The 16524-nt window shown below is 48.8% G+C and overlaps 8 protein-coding genes across 8 annotated transcripts; 3 read left to right on the top strand and 5 right to left on the bottom strand.

The window, feature by feature from the left end:
- Window positions 1–1598: 1598 nt before the first annotated feature.
- FOIG_07972 (uncharacterized protein) lies at window positions 1599–4518 on the bottom strand. The gene has a single exon (XM_031207781.1). It carries the CDS (start codon window positions 4336–4338, stop codon window positions 1762–1764), a length of 2577 nt encoding a protein of 858 aa, XP_031061915.1. The 5' UTR covers window positions 4339–4518; the 3' UTR covers window positions 1599–1761.
- Window positions 4519–5257: 739 nt separating this feature from the next.
- On the bottom strand, window positions 5258–6867 carry FOIG_07971 (uncharacterized protein; the record flags this gene model as incomplete). The annotated part of the gene is made up of 2 exons (XM_031207780.1): window positions 5258–5618; window positions 6791–6867. 2 exons carry the CDS (start codon window positions 6865–6867, stop codon window positions 5258–5260), a joined length of 438 nt encoding a protein of 145 aa, XP_031061914.1.
- A 683-nt stretch (window positions 6868–7550) lies between these two features.
- On the bottom strand, window positions 7551–7796 carry FOIG_07970 (uncharacterized protein; the record flags this gene model as incomplete). Its single annotated transcript, XM_031207779.1, has 1 exon — window positions 7551–7796. One exon carries the CDS (start codon window positions 7794–7796, stop codon window positions 7551–7553), a length of 246 nt encoding a protein of 81 aa, XP_031061913.1.
- A 1112-nt stretch (window positions 7797–8908) lies between these two features.
- Window positions 8909–9684, top strand: FOIG_07969 (uncharacterized protein; the record flags this gene model as incomplete). Its single annotated transcript, XM_031207778.1, has 3 exons — window positions 8909–9313; window positions 9373–9528; window positions 9580–9684. The coding sequence occupies 3 exons, from the start codon at window positions 8909–8911 to the stop codon at window positions 9682–9684; spliced, it is 666 nt and encodes a 221-aa protein (XP_031061912.1).
- A 36-nt stretch (window positions 9685–9720) lies between these two features.
- Window positions 9721–11172, top strand: FOIG_07968 (uncharacterized protein; the record flags this gene model as incomplete). Its single annotated transcript, XM_031207777.1, has 1 exon — window positions 9721–11172. The coding sequence occupies one exon, from the start codon at window positions 9721–9723 to the stop codon at window positions 11170–11172; it is 1452 nt and encodes a 483-aa protein (XP_031061911.1).
- A 238-nt stretch (window positions 11173–11410) lies between these two features.
- Window positions 11411–13497, bottom strand: FOIG_07967 (uncharacterized protein). Its single transcript, XM_031207776.1, has one exon. The coding sequence runs from the start codon at window positions 13292–13294 to the stop codon at window positions 11648–11650; it is 1647 nt and encodes a 548-aa protein (XP_031061910.1). The 5' UTR covers window positions 13295–13497; the 3' UTR covers window positions 11411–11647.
- Window positions 13498–13868: 371 nt separating this feature from the next.
- Window positions 13869–15642, top strand: FOIG_07966 (presequence translocated-associated motor subunit PAM17, mitochondrial). The gene is made up of 2 exons (XM_031207775.1): window positions 13869–14569; window positions 14626–15642. The coding sequence occupies exons 1-2, from the start codon at window positions 14017–14019 to the stop codon at window positions 14727–14729; spliced, it is 657 nt and encodes a 218-aa protein (XP_031061909.1). The 5' UTR covers window positions 13869–14016; the 3' UTR covers window positions 14730–15642.
- Window positions 14662–16409, bottom strand: FOIG_07965 (uncharacterized protein). The gene is made up of 3 exons (XM_031207774.1): window positions 16188–16409; window positions 15925–16138; window positions 14662–15877 (listed from the first exon to the last, which is right to left on the bottom strand). Exons 1-3 carry the CDS (start codon window positions 16378–16380, stop codon window positions 14935–14937), a joined length of 1350 nt encoding a protein of 449 aa, XP_031061908.1. The 5' UTR covers window positions 16381–16409; the 3' UTR covers window positions 14662–14934.
- Between the last annotated feature and the right edge of the window lie 115 nt (window positions 16410–16524).

The raw sequence follows: 16524 nt of genomic DNA, 5'->3' as shown, positions 1-16524 counted from the left end.
TCGCTGGGGAACGGACAATCCATCTTGCACCGAAGTAAACGGCCCTTTTTCAACATGTATACTTGTCAAAATATCTCAGAGCCCCTATTTTCTTGTCTTCCCCGGGCGAATGGACGCATTTATCCCCCACGGTCCCAACAGACGCAGTGAGAGATATCTGGGGACTCCTCATTCCCAACTCCGCGTTCAGGTACCCAGAATGGCGGAGATGGTGAATATGGAGCATTGTACTCTGTATGTGAATTTGTGAAACACCAGCTGACTCTGTGAACGGGCCCTATAAACGGCCGTAACTCGGCGATGCAGACCCAAACGTGCTTGAATAGTCGAGATATATCCCGTATTATCTTCTTCAAACATCCGACTTTTGTCGAACTACGAAGGATTCTCTTCGCGTATGTCTTCCGAGCTGACCTTTTCTTCGAGGCTCAAGGCCAGTGCAAACTCGGTGAGTGTTGGTACGTGAAATGCCAAGAAACTCTGAAAAGAACGCATGACCCAACTCGCAAATGGGGCTCATTCGATTTGTTGGATCATGGGCAATGCTCGATTACCCCTTTGATTGAAATGCAGAAGATGGCCAAGACATTGGTGGAGAAAGGTATGCAGAACTTTGTGAATAAGGGGTGATGTGATGGGATGTGAGTTATCAGCCATCCCCAACTCAGCGTTGCAACCTCTCACAACTCTATCTCTGAACCACATTTACGAGATAACCTATCACTTTCCAATACCTGAAGCGTCAGACAATCTGTCTTGCCTATTTTGTGATCACCGCTTTCAAGTTCCACTATATCTTGCACCATATTCTCGCGAAATCCTTATGTACATCAGTGATACCACACAAGCTTTTGGTCACGCGGTTTCGCGAGGCGAATCCATGAGCATAAGCGCCCATATATCGTTTTTCTACGAATCGGAACGTGTATATACTGTCCCTTGTTGACATTTATGTTCATATCGGTTGTCCTATCTTTCGATATCTTGTAGTACGAGACTAATGCACTACGCCTTTATTCGCGTTTATCTCCCGCGCTATCATCGACTAAATCTCGGGAAGCTGAATTGGGCAATCTCCGGCAGCTATTTCCAGCAGCCTCATTGTATGGTTGAGTTCGAACTTTTGTATCGTTGTTGACAAGAGGTCATCATTAGTTGTGGGCATGCGTTGTTCATCAGGCTCAGCTAAGGCCGCCAGGACGAAATCCCTCACCTGACTAGAAATATATGAACTGGCTGCAAAATCTACGAACAATAAAAAAGTCCAAGTAATCAGGCGATTACCGAACTCGGTGTAGAATCACTTCCGACCTGCCGGAGCTTAGGGTAGGCTAAATGATTTGCTACGAATCTCGAAGTCAAGCCCATAGTTTCGGTCACTACCATTCATAGACGTATTACCATTTAAGTTTAGAACGATAGACTAGAGATTTAAGGCAGCAAAAGGCTTAGAAAAGAGATAAGTTGGTATCCTTCATAGACTATGAGTTCAAAGTAATTGTAACTGAGTTCTGTTTGGTGATATAAGCTCTTAGCCACAGGTCTCAACTGCAAATTGTGACATGAAGATCTTCATATCGCACTGACATATGGCGCCTCACTTATCACCCACGCGAAGTGAGGGATTGAAATACAATATAACTTTTCTACTATAGCTACAGTCGCGGTTTCGACTCTTGAATTCTATCATACAATAACTATGCGTTTCAATTTGGGTATCGTTTCTCATAACTCATTACTCCCTTTTAGTCGATCTTCCCCTTAGTCGACCACCTTCAACATCTCGTACGCCTTGTGGCTGATGGCCTTCTGTACAATTTTGAGAGGCGTCATCTTCACCTTCTTCGTCTTCTGGGTAACATTACCCTTCTCATCCTTCTCGACAACAACCTCTTCATCCTCTTCCTCAAAACCACCTCCCTCCAAAAACACCTTCAGCAGTCCCTGTGAGTATCCGCTGACGAGGCATGTTCCATCCTCATCAGCCTTGACAGGCTTGGGCGCCGTTGGATCTCCACCGCTTCCGGTGTATCCTGCTCGTCCGCCTGCGAGGTTCCAGAAGACAAGCTCGGGGAGTTCGTAACCCGCCTTTTCGAACTTGGCCTTGATACGTTCGAAGGAAGTAGACCAGCTTGATGGTCTTTCAGAAGCCCAGCCTTGGTAGTAGCGAGAGTCTGAGGAGCTTGCGTCATTGAATTGCATATCACTGAATACAAAGACACGCTTGATCATATCCTCCTGCTTGAGCTTGTTCTGGAGAGCCATGGGAAGGATCAGGTCTTCGAAGACGGACACGAAGTTGGTGCTCATACCCCACTCCGATCTGTGCATGGCCCAGTACTTCTCCCTCAGAGTCTTGCTCAGGTCAACTTCCTCGACCCGGGGGTTCTCGCTGAAGGTGATGAATGTGCCGGCGAAAGGGGGCTTGGCGACCTCTGCGAGGAGGAGAGACAGACCAATGGCGGAATCGATGGGTGTGGTTTTATCCTTGAAAACAGGGCTGTTCATGCTGCCAGATACATCACATACCGCGATGCAGGAGTCCATTGTGCCCGAGTCCTTGATTCTCTTGACGAGGGTATTCCATTGCCCGTCGAGGACCTTGGCCTCGATCTCCGCGACCTTCTGGTCAAGAAGCTTGTTGGCTCCTGATCGATCAGAAGAACCGCCCATTCGAACCTTCTGGATCAATGTAGAGGGGAGAAGAGTAGCTCCAGAGATGTTGGCCTTTCCTTCAGCAACCTTGTCAAGGTACTTGCCGAAGCGCTCGGCATCGTTCTCGATGAACAGCTTGGAGTACTGGTTCATGGCGAGGGAGGGAACTCGGTCGTACTTGATGTTTTCGTACTTCTTGACGCTGATATCTCGCTCAACGATCTCTAGCTGCTTTCGGAGGGCAGACGTATCTTTGCGGTATTGCTCACGGGCGAATCGTAGATACTTCTCATGGTCGTCTCTTGGGCTAAGAATCGGGTGGTAGATAGACGCCCGCGGGTACATGATCTCGGCGATGGTGCTGACGATGAAGGTGTGTCTGTCGTGGAAGTGATCGGGTGAAGGAGCCCACTTGCCGCACAGCGAGATAGAGCGCTTGGCCTTGTCGTCTCCTCGAAGGGCTTGGATATCCTTCTTTAACTGCTCCGCGAACAGTCGAGCGATGGTCAGGTGCAGGGCGCGGTACACTGGATCAGTCTTGAAGAGGACCTGTGCGGTCTCATGGCGGTTCTCTCTAGTCTCTCGCCTGAGTTCCTTGGGATCGACCTTGCGATTCTGCTCTCTCATCTCCTGTCCAGATGAGTGAGATCCTCGGCCTCGGCCACGACCGCGACCTCTTCCACGTCCTCGGTCTCCACGATGAAGTCCCCGGAGTCTGCGGCCGTCACGATGACGAGGCTTGTTGATACTCTTGCCGCGGATGATGCCGGGGTTCTCGATGTTGAGGACCTCCTTAGGGTCATCAACAACAGTAAGCTTATCGTTGGCCGCAATGGCCAGGATGTTGAGGAGATCCTTCCAGTAGCCATGGGCGACTCCATTTTTCACGTCGAACTTGGTCGAGTCGTCGTCGTTCTCTTCTTCAACGAGGACAAGGTCATCGTCTTCCTTCTTCTCGGCCTTCTTGTTGATAACTGGGCGGCTGAGCCAGCAGAGGTTGGCGACGAGGGTCAAGGGATGGTTCTGTGCCAGCCAGCCAGCACAGCGGTAGAAGACTGTTCGTGAACTCTTGCCTAGATGGATAGAGCGAGCGTTGAAGATAATTCTGAGAGTAGCAAGGGGGTTCTCCTGCCAGGCTCTAGTGAGGAGATCCTTCAGGTGAGGACCAGAGACGACTTCCTCGAGTTCTTGGAAGAGGTCAACAAGGGCGTCTTGGCTAGAACGATAAGCGAGATCGCCGTTTTCCGTGAACATCATGTTTTCGAGGTTCCGAGATGGCTCCTGGTTCCCGTAGCTGATGAGGCCCTCCATGAAAGGGTTGGACTGGGCAGGCTTGGCTTCTTCCGCCTCCGGCTCCTGGGCAGCAGGAGATTCTCGGATAGTTTCAGAGTCTTGGGAAGCATGGCTCAAAAAGTTGGTGGCCTCCATGGCCTGACGGATTTCGGCAGAGGTCGAGTTGGAGACGAGAGTGAAGGTCTCGGACTCATCAGCGTCAGCCATGGTAGCAAAATGAGCCTCACGCTTATCGAGTAAGAGAGATCTCTTGTGTCGATCGCCGATCATCTGACGAATACATTCCTCAAACTCAACCTGTGGCAATCTCACGGCATCGTCGAAGGGGAAGAGAACGGGGTAGGATGACTTGAGAAACCAAGGCAGGTCTGATTCCGATGAAGACGCCATGGTGATGTATTATGACAAGCGGAAGCCTGTTGGAGAAGAAGAAAAGAATGTGAAAATAAGAGGATGTGTGAGATCTTATATAAGGTATAGATGCTGGAAAGTAGCTTTTGCGTGTGTCTTTTTAAGTTTGGGTCAGGACTGAACTGAGTGGCAGAAATCGGCCAGTGAGTCAGATGCTCCGTCTGCAGGTTGTTGAAGTCTCGAGAACCTTTTAGCAACAGTGGCAGAGGTAGTCCTGTGAAATGTAGGCTTGCATGGCTGTACTGGTTGCATGCGGCTGAAGCTTAGTGCTTTGGATGCCTGGAGGCTGAGCTAGACGATGAAGTTTATCCACATCGAACAGGGTACAATTTGGGAATCGCCGAATAGTATGAACTGATCAGAATTTATACATGGGAATTAGAGATGTGACTGGTCAGAAAGTAGTGATAATTATTGGTTCTACGGCTCTACTTCTCATCATCGGTGTTGGTTCAACATGTCGTTGTCTCTGAATACCCCTGTAACTGACGTCTACAACCCATGTCCTGGGAGTTCAACAGGGGGTCTTTTGCGGGGACAAGGGTGCTAAAACTGGCCGCTTGACTCACCCGGGAGCTAAGGACCTTGAAGGTACCAGTTACTGACCATACATCTCTGAGCTTTTCGGTCTCTCGTAGTTGCAGAACCTCATCTAATTTCTCCATAGCACTTGTAGCTATCAAGCTTGCATTGCAAGCCTGCTAACATTAGGTTCCTCAAAACTAGGATCAAATACATCCAAGAGCCTCCCATTACCTTAAGGCATATCACTCTAAGGAATATAGGGATCCTCAACACATCCCTCATCATGTTCAAATAGGTTCTCACCGTTTTAATACATAAAATTAGTCACCTCCCGGCTAACATCCAACATCACAGCGCCATAAAACTTTGCAAATCAAACATTAACGCGAACAACTATTTTAGGCTGGTTCTCTGCATCCCGCTCGCGCCAACCCAGCCTTTCGCGCATATCGTGCACCAAGCTATAATAGTCGCCACTGTCAGGCATAAAGATAAAGAAGCTCAGCTCAACAGACTCCAGGGTTAGCGGTAAAGCTCCGAGAAATTTAATAACGCTGTCTTTTTTAACAATAAATCGGGAAAGGCCGAAATATCGAAGTTGGTGCCAGTCGTTAACAGGGAAGATACTATGCAAAGAAATAAAGTAGTCTCCTTTCTCTCCATCAGAGTCATCAGAGTCGTCAGAGTCGTCAGAGTCATCAAAGTCGTCAACATAAACAATATTAGTAAATAGACTAAAATGTTAGATATCCCTCGCGCTGGCAAGCGTATTCCGCAAATAGTAACTTCGAAAAGAGCACCAGGTCATGTTACACTAGTTGCCACAGTGTAGGGAGAGGTCAAGGCCCGCGAACCCAGGATGACTTAGGATAGTATTCAGGTCTTTGATCTCGCTGTTCTCGGCGTCATCAAACATACGGCAACTGATCCCTGTCCGAAGCTAATTGGTATCAATAGCCAAGTCGGCAAGTTTACTCTCTAGATTCTCCCGTAGGTGTTAGGCGATAATGCGACTAACGAGACAATAGCCGCGCCATCTATCCTTCTCCAAGCAATCCCAATCCCTCGCTTCAGGAAAGTTGGAATGCATCTTTATAAGAGGCCATCCACGCTCAATAGGGTAAAGGAGACCACATAGGAGTGATCTAATAGTAGGCGTGAGATACCAGGGCAGCCCAGGTTTTCCATAAGCCGCAGGACTAACTACCATTCGTCTCAGATTGGGGAAACGTAGCAGCCCATACTTCAACGCATTGGCGTCTCCGTTGGTGGCAATCGTCTCTTATTGTTCTTACCACAATCTCTTGAAGTGCTTAAATGCTTCTGCTGGGCTGAGTAGATGTTCAAAGGCTTCTTTGACTTGGCTATGGTGTGGCTTATACCTCCTGATCATTCCTCGATTCTGGCGGTAGACGTGACGATACCATTCAGGAACTCCAGTGACTTCACCGATATCATCTTCTTAGTCATACTATAAGGGCCACTCCATTTCATAGGCTGGATCAAAGCGTGCATCATCGTAGATAATCTCTGTGACCTAGAGCCGAAAGGTTTCGTGATCCGCAACAGCTCTTAAGACCTCTATATCGCAGAAATTAGGCGAAAGAAAGAGGCAGTTAAGACGGAGATGCATAACATCTTTGATATAAGTGCATATTTAGCGCAGAGTTTTCAAGTCGATATTATGCAGTTAGTAGAATACTTAATTAAGCACTTCGGCTAGAAGACGCCCAAGAAGCCCAGACGATCCTCGGCCTTCATCATTGGTGGTCATTTTCTCAAGTCATTGAGATAGTTGAGATATTTGAGATAGTAAAGTCTCTAAACTCCAGCTGCACCAAGATAAAAGTAGCTTCTACCAATTCCGTGACTATATGAAGATAGGGCCTTGCGTGCAACTACTTACTCCGTACAGTGGGTCAATTTAGAGGCACCTAAAGGTGTCTTAGTGTGGAGCTTATGGGGATAGAGTAGGAATGACATGTCTTTTCACATGAGACCGTTGCAACCTTGTTTCTTCCATTCCAACTTCATGTCTTGAAGTGTTTACTCCTTTATCTTCTTCTCCGTGTCTCCAATGCCTGAATGTTCGTTCTGCGGTCGTATCGTCGAGTGATGAGACCGGTCACTGTCCATTGCTGATCAGTCTCATTCAAAAGACACCTTTCTTTGACAATCAACTTCCAATTGTTCAGTGTGTTCTTTGTCAACTGCGGCGCCAATCCCTTGTTCCCCATACTTCCCCTGTACATATGTACCTTGTGTTGTATCTCAATGCGTCTCGGGTCTCGTCTCTTCTTTTGTGGTCTCTTCGTACGTCGTGTCTCCTCCATAAAGCCAGCGCTTTGGGGGCTATTCGTTCGTCTTCTCCTGCAACATAATCAAGTCTGGTCAGTTACAGCTTGTATGTACGGTTGTAGGGAGAACCTCTATATGGATCAAGGAGTGTAGATGCTTCGTAGATCCGATCGCAGTCAAGACAAGTGGTCTGATGGATATGAAAGCAACCGCAAGTGCAAGAATAAGGGGGAGAGGCAAAGCGAGTCTTCGAGGATGTGACACTTTGTAAATACGTGTGTCTGTGTTCCACTCTGTCGTGACATGGACTTCGGGCATGGTGTCTTCGAGCGAAGGCCTGCTGGTCCATCAGTATGCTCCGATGGATATCAAGGCCATGCGGTAGTCGTGCTTCTTACTCTTGTCTCGCCCATGTGCCGCTCCCAGGTCGTTGCATCTTTGGTGGAATGCTTCCTCGTCTTTGGCCGATGTCTCGTATGCCCCGTGGGAAAGCTGCCGCCGCCGCAGCTGTTATGATCGAGGAAGATGGGGATGACTGTTGCAGATGGCCGATGCACATCGTCTGTTTGCTTTACGGGTTCGGGGTCGAAGGGTGGAAAACACCATGAGTCCATGGTGGTGATACTACGCAACGATACAAGGTTAGTACTCTTCAAGATGCACTGCTCCCTTAGTGAGGGAGCTAATACTCAAGACCATCGTGGGCATATTCATCTCTCGAGCTCTGAGTTCCATGACCGTGTGCTGGTGGATGAAATTCCCATGTACTGGACGAAATACAATATGGATGAATCAAAACAACAAGATGGCGATATCGTGATGACTTCTGGGGGACTAGTGGGGTCCCGAATAGTTTCAACAGTGGAGGGGCGGGACAAAATGGGATGCAGGCCACCCACAACACCAAGCAACAACACCACTTGGACTGCAGAAGAGCAAGTGAAAGTTGGCATGGGCCATCTTGCCAATAACATCTACCTCCGACAATATTGGGATTACGATTATATTATCTAGGTTCAAAATTCAGGTCGAGTGTCAGGGCGATATCGTGCTAATGAACAACATATGAACATGACATGAACATTGGTCTTGATGCTTTCTTCCAGACCTGTGAACAGGATGAATTTTCTGCACCGAGGTGGTGCATGTCTCGATACCTTCTACTGCTTTCGTCACGCTGCACTGCCGCTCCTCCAACTTCTTCTGAGCCCCTCCGCTGCTAGGACTAATTCCACTGCAGTGCCTCAAGGAGTTGACATCCAGCAATGCCCTACCCCTGCCCACAAGAAACTCTGCAATTGCTGTCCCCGGAGTAAATACTCAGTGCCCTACTCCCGAGTATCACTGGCAGCGTAACTGGTCGTCACCTGGTCACCGGAGTCCTCTGCCTTTTGTTGACTCTGCTCTCCTATAGGCTAGGGCTTGACGCGTTGTAGGCTGCATCTTCTGCCACGCTCGCGTATATCTCGCTCTCCTCTTTTCTCCCCTTCCCCAACACCATCTCTCCCTCATCTCTGCTGCACAGAACAAGACTTCCCTTCACATCCCTTTACTCTGTTCGTGTCGTATCAACAGTATCTCACTCACTTACCTATCCATTTTCATCTTGATCTCTTATTTGAGAAGTTATAATCACCATACCCAATACCCCTACTTCCTGTTTACATCTTCCCCAACCTTCTACCTCCGCTCCTTTCCCCCTTCACTAACACTAATCGCCCCCGACATGTCTGCCCTTCCTCCAGATGAACATAGAGGTCCTACCTCTGAGGAAGGGAGTTGGGACATCCTGTCTTCCCGCTCCGGTGAGGTAGCCTCTCACTCCTCCGACTTCAACGGAGTTGGTACAGCATTTGGGGATCTCGACTCACACCCTTCCGATATGAGTCTTTCACTTTCCGCTGACAGCCATGAGGTCACACTGGCTTTCCAAGAGCGAGACGACATCCTGAAAGCAAAGCTTGCCAGCGTTGAAACTCAAATCGACTACATGACCAGTACTGCTAATTTCCCCAACCTCTCTTCGGAAGAGATTATGAGCCGTCGCGAAGCTCGCGAGCAAGCCCGAGCCGATCTTGTCAGGCTCAAAGAGGAGAACCAGGCCAACCGCGTTCGTTACGACGAACTCAGAGTAAGCCATCACCAGCCAAGACAAGCTCGTCGTCTCATATTAACCCTTTCACCTTCTAGGAGGATCTTATCAACTCTACCGATGGCAACCTCACCCCTGCACAGGTTTTGGCCAAGATTAAGGAATTGGACCGAGTTGAGGTAGACCTTGCCGAAAGCAACGCGGTGCTGCGTCGCATGAGTGAAGCCCAAGGTGACTCCTCGTCCGGTAGTGATGTAAGTATTTCCTATACCTCATTGAAACAGATGATTAACATCTGAACTTAGGGGGATGATGAGGCATCATCTGAAGAGGATTCGTCTGATGACTCGGACGAATCCAGCGTCCATGGAACCACCTCAGAGTCCGACAGCGATGGTCCACGGGAATAGGATCCCCCGAACTCTCTTGCTGATGATTCCTCAGAGATGGAGTCCCAATTCGCTCGTTCAGATGGCAACTCCGCTGCCGATGGCGGCAACAATGATGCATCCCCAGCCAACCAAGGCACTGCATCTGCTGATCAGGGCTGTCCCACCAACGACCAGAACGAGACTGTTTCCGTTCCTTCTGATGATCAGAAGTACATGATCAACGTCGGCTCAGTTTTCGACCCTAACAGCAACGCTAATTCTCGTCGTGTGCTTTTGGACAAAATCCCTCAAAGCACCACTCTGACTCAGGTTGCCAACGCGGTCTGTGGTGTTGGAGGCCTCGTCCGAGTCTCCGTTCTGGAGAACATCATCAAGAGTGGTACTGCGTTTAAGCTTGCCTGCGTTGAGTTCCGCGACTCGACCGCAGCGAAGAAGTACGTTGCCAATGTCAAGGCCAACGGGCTTGAGCTAGTTGACGCCAATGGACGATTCTTCGACATTGAAGTCAAGCTCATCAACAACACCTCGTCCTACCAATCCCGCCACGGGCACCCGCACAACTATGGTGTCGGTCATTACAACGAGCACTCTGGCCGCTGCATCACCCTCGACAACTTTCCCACCTCTGCGATCTGGTATCTGTTTACCCGATTCGGGACTGAGTACATCATCCGTGCTTGGTTTTCCCCCAATGAGAACCAGATGAACGGCAAACTGTCCGTTGAGTTGGCCAGTACCTTCGAAGCCGGTCGCCTCTGCGGAATGATTCTCAACCGCGGCTTCCTGCCTTACCATGGACCTGTCGCTCAGATGGGATTTGGTCCTACTCCCTCTGACCGAGATGTCGAGGAGCTTACCAGTTCCGCCTCCAACACGATCGACTACATCTCTCCTAAACATCTTGCAGATACCTGGAATGTGCAACCCTTCAACCTATTCACCCCCGCAACAAACTTCGTGTATGGTGTCCCTATCCCTCGACGAGCGGTTACAAGCCGTACTTCGTCGATGACCGTGGAGGTGTCGCGCATCCCATCTCACTACTCAGGAATGTCCAGTGTAGTGCCACACATTCTCGTCCGTGATGAGAAGACCTCCACCGACCTTCAAGATATTCCAATGACAAACATTACCCTTACCTTCGTCGATGAGGACATGAAGTATATTATCGTTGGTGGTCAGATCTTTTCTCGAGTGGTCACAGGAGATATCTATACCAAGGTCGATGGCGTCGAGCTTGTCAAGCTCAAGCAGGACAACATTCTCAAGGCCAAATGGGCCCCCTTCTGGAAGCACTACTGTGAGGTCAACGACCTCCCTGACATCCGCAAGTACGCTGAGTATGGACGAATCGCTGGCATTCGCCGCAACGTCAACAAGAAGTTCGGTTTCGCTTCCTCTTGGAACCCCGAGCGCCTCGCTGCCATTCCGACTCAGATCATAAACTATCTAAACCCAAAGAGCCGAAAGGTGGTCTCGACCGCTGAGGCCCCTAATCGCAAGTAGATCTGTACCAAGAAGAGTCCGCGATAACTAGGTACGCAGAACAGCTGATTAACAACGGATCAACCGTGTTCAGGGGAACACCTCAAAAACGGTTCAGCAATATTCGGCTGAAGTAATCAACAACGAAGGCAAGGGAGGCTTGCGACTATTTCCGGAATGTTGTTTGCACGCAGGTGAATGGTAATATGGAACACATGGGACATCTAAGGGCTTTGCTGTAACGGGATTTGTATGACATCTTTTTTGGAGCCCTGGGAAATCAATGAATTAATCAACGGTAGTTTAAGGTACTTTTAGGTAGCTCAATGTAAAAAAGTCATTTGACACAAAATGGGTATCTCTAATGCTATGTCCGCCGTGGCCGTATGCTTTTGAAAAGTAATTGCGCCTTCGCCTGTAATAATAAAATGCTTTCATGCAATCTTCACGAAAGCCATCTCCAACTCCGTAGCCAACCTTGACCTGTTGCTTTTCTTCAACTGTAATCATCTGCTCCCCATCCATTCGCACCCCAGTTCTTAGCCCGGTTCTTCTTCGCAGGCGGTTCCTCCACGACGAAAAGCACATCATCGTCATCATCCTCCTGACGCGGATCTGCAGCGACGGGCATTCCAAGTTCATCTTCCTCTCCGCCCGCGAAAGCCTCACTGACGCTCTTGAACTGCTTTGCAGGAATGCCCCATGATAACGTCGTTTGTTTCATGGATTTCTTCTTGGGAGCGTATGATGGTGCAGCGGAGGGTTGTTTAGAAACTGGTTTTGTAACCGGCTTGTCTGAGCGCTTTCGTTTCCTGTTGCGGAGGTATGCTTTGACGAGATCCTTGGGGAGGTTAGATTCTGGCTCCCAGGAGGGGTTCTGATCCGGTGGCCAGTCGCCTTCCCAGCGGACCAAGAAGTAGCGGACTAGACCTTGGCCTTCCACATCATAGAGTTCCATGTCTTCGAGGCGTTTGACTTCCCAGCCTGGTTCATCTGCCTCTTCTGGATCTTCCCCCACGGGTTCTTCTTGAGGAACTGGCTCTGGAGACTTGGGGATGCTAGTTTTGGGCTTTGACTTTGGCTTTGGAGGTTTCTTTTGAACTGAGATAGCTTCTTCGATGAGTCGTGCTGTCTGGGTTTCTGGCTCTGGATCTGGTGTCTCAACCCCCGAGTTAGAGTAGGTGAGTGACTCTTGGGGAGTCCAGTCTGAGGCGGAGCCTGTACCTTGAACGCCACTCAATAGTCCGCGAGAAGGTTGTGCTTTTTTTGAAGGACGGTCAAGCTTCTTTTTGCCTTCAGACTTTGAGCGTATGCTCGTGATTTGCGGCGTGCTTTGTCGACTTGAGGTCCCTGTTGAGGGGAATGACTCAAAATGTTTGCCCTTGGTATGACTTTTCTTTGGGGCATGAGAGTCGACAGTTGTACCATGCAACGGATCTATATTAGTGCCACTGAAAGCACTTTCTGAGTTCTCAACAGTCCCTCTATGCTCATCCAATGCCTGATCATCCGTCTCAGCCGAATTACCAGTCATTTCCCACTGCAACTGTCTCGCCGAACCCTCTTCATCCGACAACCCCTCAAAGTCCTTCAATCTGTTCTTCGTAGGGGTCTTAATCGTCATGGCCCCCTTCATTGGAACAGCCTCCTCATCTTCTACTACCGCAACAACAGCCGTTTCTATCGTACTGTGCTTGGGTGGTCTACCACGCCTCTTTGGCTGGGTGACCTGTCCAGCTTCTGTCTTCTTTTTCTCCGCCGCTTCCTCTTCAAGCTGTTCTTCCGTATTCTTGAATTCCCATTCTTCCAATTTCCTCGGCGATACGTACTCCAGAACATCCATTGCAGGAACCAACATCTGCGCCGCAGGTAGGTCCGTCCATGACACGATATATGTCATCCGTCTCGGTAGAGGGAGTCCATCTGCAGCAACGCCCGGCGAGGGAAGGATAATTCGCTCCAATATATACGCGGTCGAATCTTGGGGCGGAAGCAAGCTAATAGGCTGTAGTGGAGGGCCGCTTCCAGGCACATAATCTCTTGGTTTAGACCGAAGACGTACTTCGATCCTAGATCTCTTGTGTTCCTTCGGTTTTCGTTTTTCCGACTCGTCTGGCTCGAGCTGCTGCTGGAAGGACTCCATCGCTCGTGCGCCAACGCGAGTCCCGCGACCCGTGACGCCAGTTCTAGCAGAATTATAACGGAATAGTCGCCAATGCGATTGGGTGAGTAAAAATCATGTAAAAAGAAAGAGTCTAAAGCAGATCAATTAGAAGGATTTTTGATCTATGCCGTCGGCGTGTTAATAAAAATAAATCTGTTTTATGAGCTGCCCTAAAACGCGGCTTGTATCGTCAGAGGCTGGCAGCAAGTCTTAGAAGGAGCTGCTACCCGATGACTAAGCTAGAGTCAATGTCAACAAAGCCTAACACAGCATGAAAAGGCCTATAGGCTGTATTTTAATTAATTTAAAGAAATGGAACTTGGAATTGCCTTTATTTAACAAATATTTTTATAATACTTATTAATTTATTAATTAGTATCCTTAATCACGTACCTAGATACTAAAGTAAATAAGAAAAGTAAAATTATTCTTAACTTAATTAAGGCTATATAGCCCTTATTAGGGGGGTCCGGCTATCCCCTTCCTAATTGAGCCTCAATGGCGGCAGCGCTTAGCCGCGCCTAACCAAGCGCCAAACTTTTCCCTCCACCATGAGAGCACGAACACAGCTCTACCGAGCTTCAGCATCCCCACGTCACGCCAAATAACCGACGACGGCACAACGACATCTTCAATCTCCACTCCAAACCTCTAATTGACTTTTCCTTCCAAACCTCAATTGGCCACACCATCAATTCATCATGGCCTCTTCGCTCAAGACCTCCGTCTTGCGCATGCCGTTAACAGGTCTCGTGCGCTCATCACAAAAAGCTTCATTCTCAACCCTCCGCCCAGCATCATGTCTCTCAGCATCGCCGTTCCGACCTCAATGTTTCACACCCGTCGTCGCAAAGACCTTCTCCCGCACCTACGCCGATAAGCTGCAGTCCACCGAACTCCCCCCGCTTGACTGGAACAGCTTCTTCAAGCTGCGAGTTTCGCGCCGACGATACCAGCTCTTGTTCTCCATCACCAATGGCTTATTCGCCGGTGGTGCGGGTGCCGTTTTTCTCTCGACGGGTCTGGCGGAACCGATCATTTCGCAAATCCCTCTCGATCCGTTTATGACGCTGGGACTTATGACGCTCGCGTTCTCGGGTCTTGGGTGGTTGAGCGGCCCTAGTGTTGGAAACCAGGTGTTTTACCTCTTGAATCGTCAGTGGAAGAAGCAGATGACGCAGAAGGAGGCTCAGTTCTTTGAGCGCATCAAGAAGCATCGGGTTGACCCCACCAACTCGAGCGCCAGCAACCCTGGTAAGTTTTCATCTCGCTAGCTTCAAGTGCCGATCAAGTTACTAACTACGAGACAGTTCCCGATTTCTACGGCGAAAAGATTTCTAGTGTTTCTGGATATCGCCAATGGCTAAAAGACCAAAAGGCATTCAACAAAAAGAAGACTGCCAACTTCGTGTAAAAAAAGAAAAGAAAAAAATATCTCACATGAGTCTCTGTTGACTTGAGCAAAATGTTATTTGTAATGGCGCAGCTGATGGGCAGGAATGGCCTGTCCTTGGTGTGCTCGGGTTAACACGGGCATTGTATGTTGCATGTATGTATCATAAAATCTCTCATCCAATACGACTATCCCCATTTCCTCTTTTAGCTGGCGTCTTTTTTGCCTATATAAAAGGTACAGATGGGTCAACAGTGTCCTTCCATGACTTGATACCACCCAGAATATCGCCGATAAATCTCTCCCCGTTGTTCCCTAGTCCCAGGTCTTTGAGTTTCTGCGCGGCAATCTGCGAATCGTTGCCGACTCGGCAGACGACGTATATGGGGGTTGAATGAGGCAAATCGCTTGGCCATCCCTCGGGTGTTGCTTCACCACGAGCGCTCATGAAACGACTGATAGGGATGTTGACCGAACCTGAAATATTGCAGAGGTCAAAATGTTCCTTCTCTCGGACGTCCACGAGCAGCATATCCTCGTTCTCTAGCTTGGAGAGCTCATCGTACTCCTTCGCTGTGACTCGCTCATCCGGTTTAAGCAATTGAACAGGCTGCTTGACACCGCAGAACTGAATATAGTCCATTGAGTTCTTCAGCTCATCCAACGTCAGTCTGTTCTCATCACCACAAGCCAAACAAGTCTTTCTTCTACCCCTCATCCTCACAGATCGGAAAGGGGTATCAGCCATGCCGCTGAAAAGTAACAGCATCGGTGTCTTGACTTCCCCATGGGTCTCGAGATCACCTCTTGAAATCAACTTGATGGCCTCCAAAGCCTGTAAGATACCCATTGTACCAACAATAGGTCCAATGATACCACCCTCACCGCATCCAACCACGCTATCTGGTGGTGGCGGCGTAGGGAATACGCAGCGATAACAGGGGCCTTTTCCAGGAGGGTTGTTCAGCACGATTAGTTGGCCTGAAGTTTGAAATGCAGATGCTGAGACGAGAGGCTTTGAGAGAAGAACGCAGATATCAGAGATAAGATAGCGGGATGTAGGGTGATCAGTACAATCAAGGACTAAATCATAACCCGATACAATGTCCTCAGAGTTCTGCGGTGTAAGATGCGTGTTGTGCGCATTATAAGTTATCGTCGGATTCAGACTTCATCAGTTAGCAAGGAACACTTAGCGATGAAAGGGGTGTCTCACTCTTTGAGATATGTAATCGCACTCTGAACCTTACTCATACCAACGCGGCCCGTCGAATGCGCAACTTGACGGTGTAAATTCGAAACTTCAACTTCATCACCATCAACAAGACCAATCGTCCCAATCCCTGAACCAGCGAGGTATGCTGCAGCAGGACATCCCAGACCTCCAGCCCCAACGAGCAGGACCTTGGCATTCCTCAAGCGTAGTTGACCTATTCTTCAGTTAGCACCTTACTCTTGAACATTTAAATGGCAACTGACCTTGAAGTCCAAAGTTGGGAACAATCATCTGTCTACTGTACCTCTCATACTCGTGGTTATCCAGTGGCCATTTCCACGCTTCTTTAGATTCACGTGCTTGTGACTCTGCGGCTGCGAGTTGAGAGCGTAGATCTGCGAGTTCGACTTCTCGCTTTGCGATTTCTCTTCGAAGGTTATCAATGTCTTCCATCATTATTGCATGAGTGTGAATGAGATGTGTGAGAGAAGTGTGAAAGTTAAATGTCACGAGAGGATCAGCTTAGAACGGAGATATTGAGTTGAACCCCACTATGGAATGATAGTATGAGCAGTTCTAACATTTCTATTCATAAAACAT

The sequence above is a fragment of the Fusarium odoratissimum genome (assembly GCF_000260195.1).
Source record: "Fusarium odoratissimum NRRL 54006 unplaced genomic scaffold supercont1.12, whole genome shotgun sequence".
Classification (NCBI taxonomy): Eukaryota; Fungi; Ascomycota; class Sordariomycetes; order Hypocreales; family Nectriaceae; genus Fusarium; species Fusarium odoratissimum.
The sequence above is the reverse complement of the archived record's forward strand: the minus strand, read 5'-3'. Positions and strand labels throughout refer to the sequence as shown.

Coding starts and splice junctions, on each gene's coding strand:
- FOIG_07967 (XM_031207776.1), bottom strand. CDS start 13,294: ATGGAGTCCTTCCAGCAGCAGCTCGAGCCAGACGAGTCGGAAAAACGA.
- FOIG_07972 (XM_031207781.1), bottom strand. CDS start 4,338: ATGGCGTCTTCATCGGAATCAGACCTGCCTTGGTTTCTCAAGTCATCC.
- FOIG_07966 (XM_031207775.1), top strand. CDS start 14,017: ATGGCCTCTTCGCTCAAGACCTCCGTCTTGCGCATGCCGTTAACAGGT. Junction 14,570..14,625: donor CTCGAGCGCCAGCAACCCTG/GTAAGTTTTCAT, acceptor ACTACGAGACAG/TTCCCGATTTCTACGGCGAA.
- FOIG_07965 (XM_031207774.1), bottom strand. CDS start 16,380: ATGATGGAAGACATTGATAACCTTCGAAGAGAAATCGCAAAGCGAGAA. Junction 16,139..16,187: donor TCCCAACTTTGGACTTCAAG/GTCAGTTGCCAT, acceptor ACTGAAGAATAG/GTCAACTACGCTTGAGGAAT. Junction 15,878..15,924: donor GCGATTACATATCTCAAAGA/GTGAGACACCCC, acceptor TAACTGATGAAG/TCTGAATCCGACGATAACTT.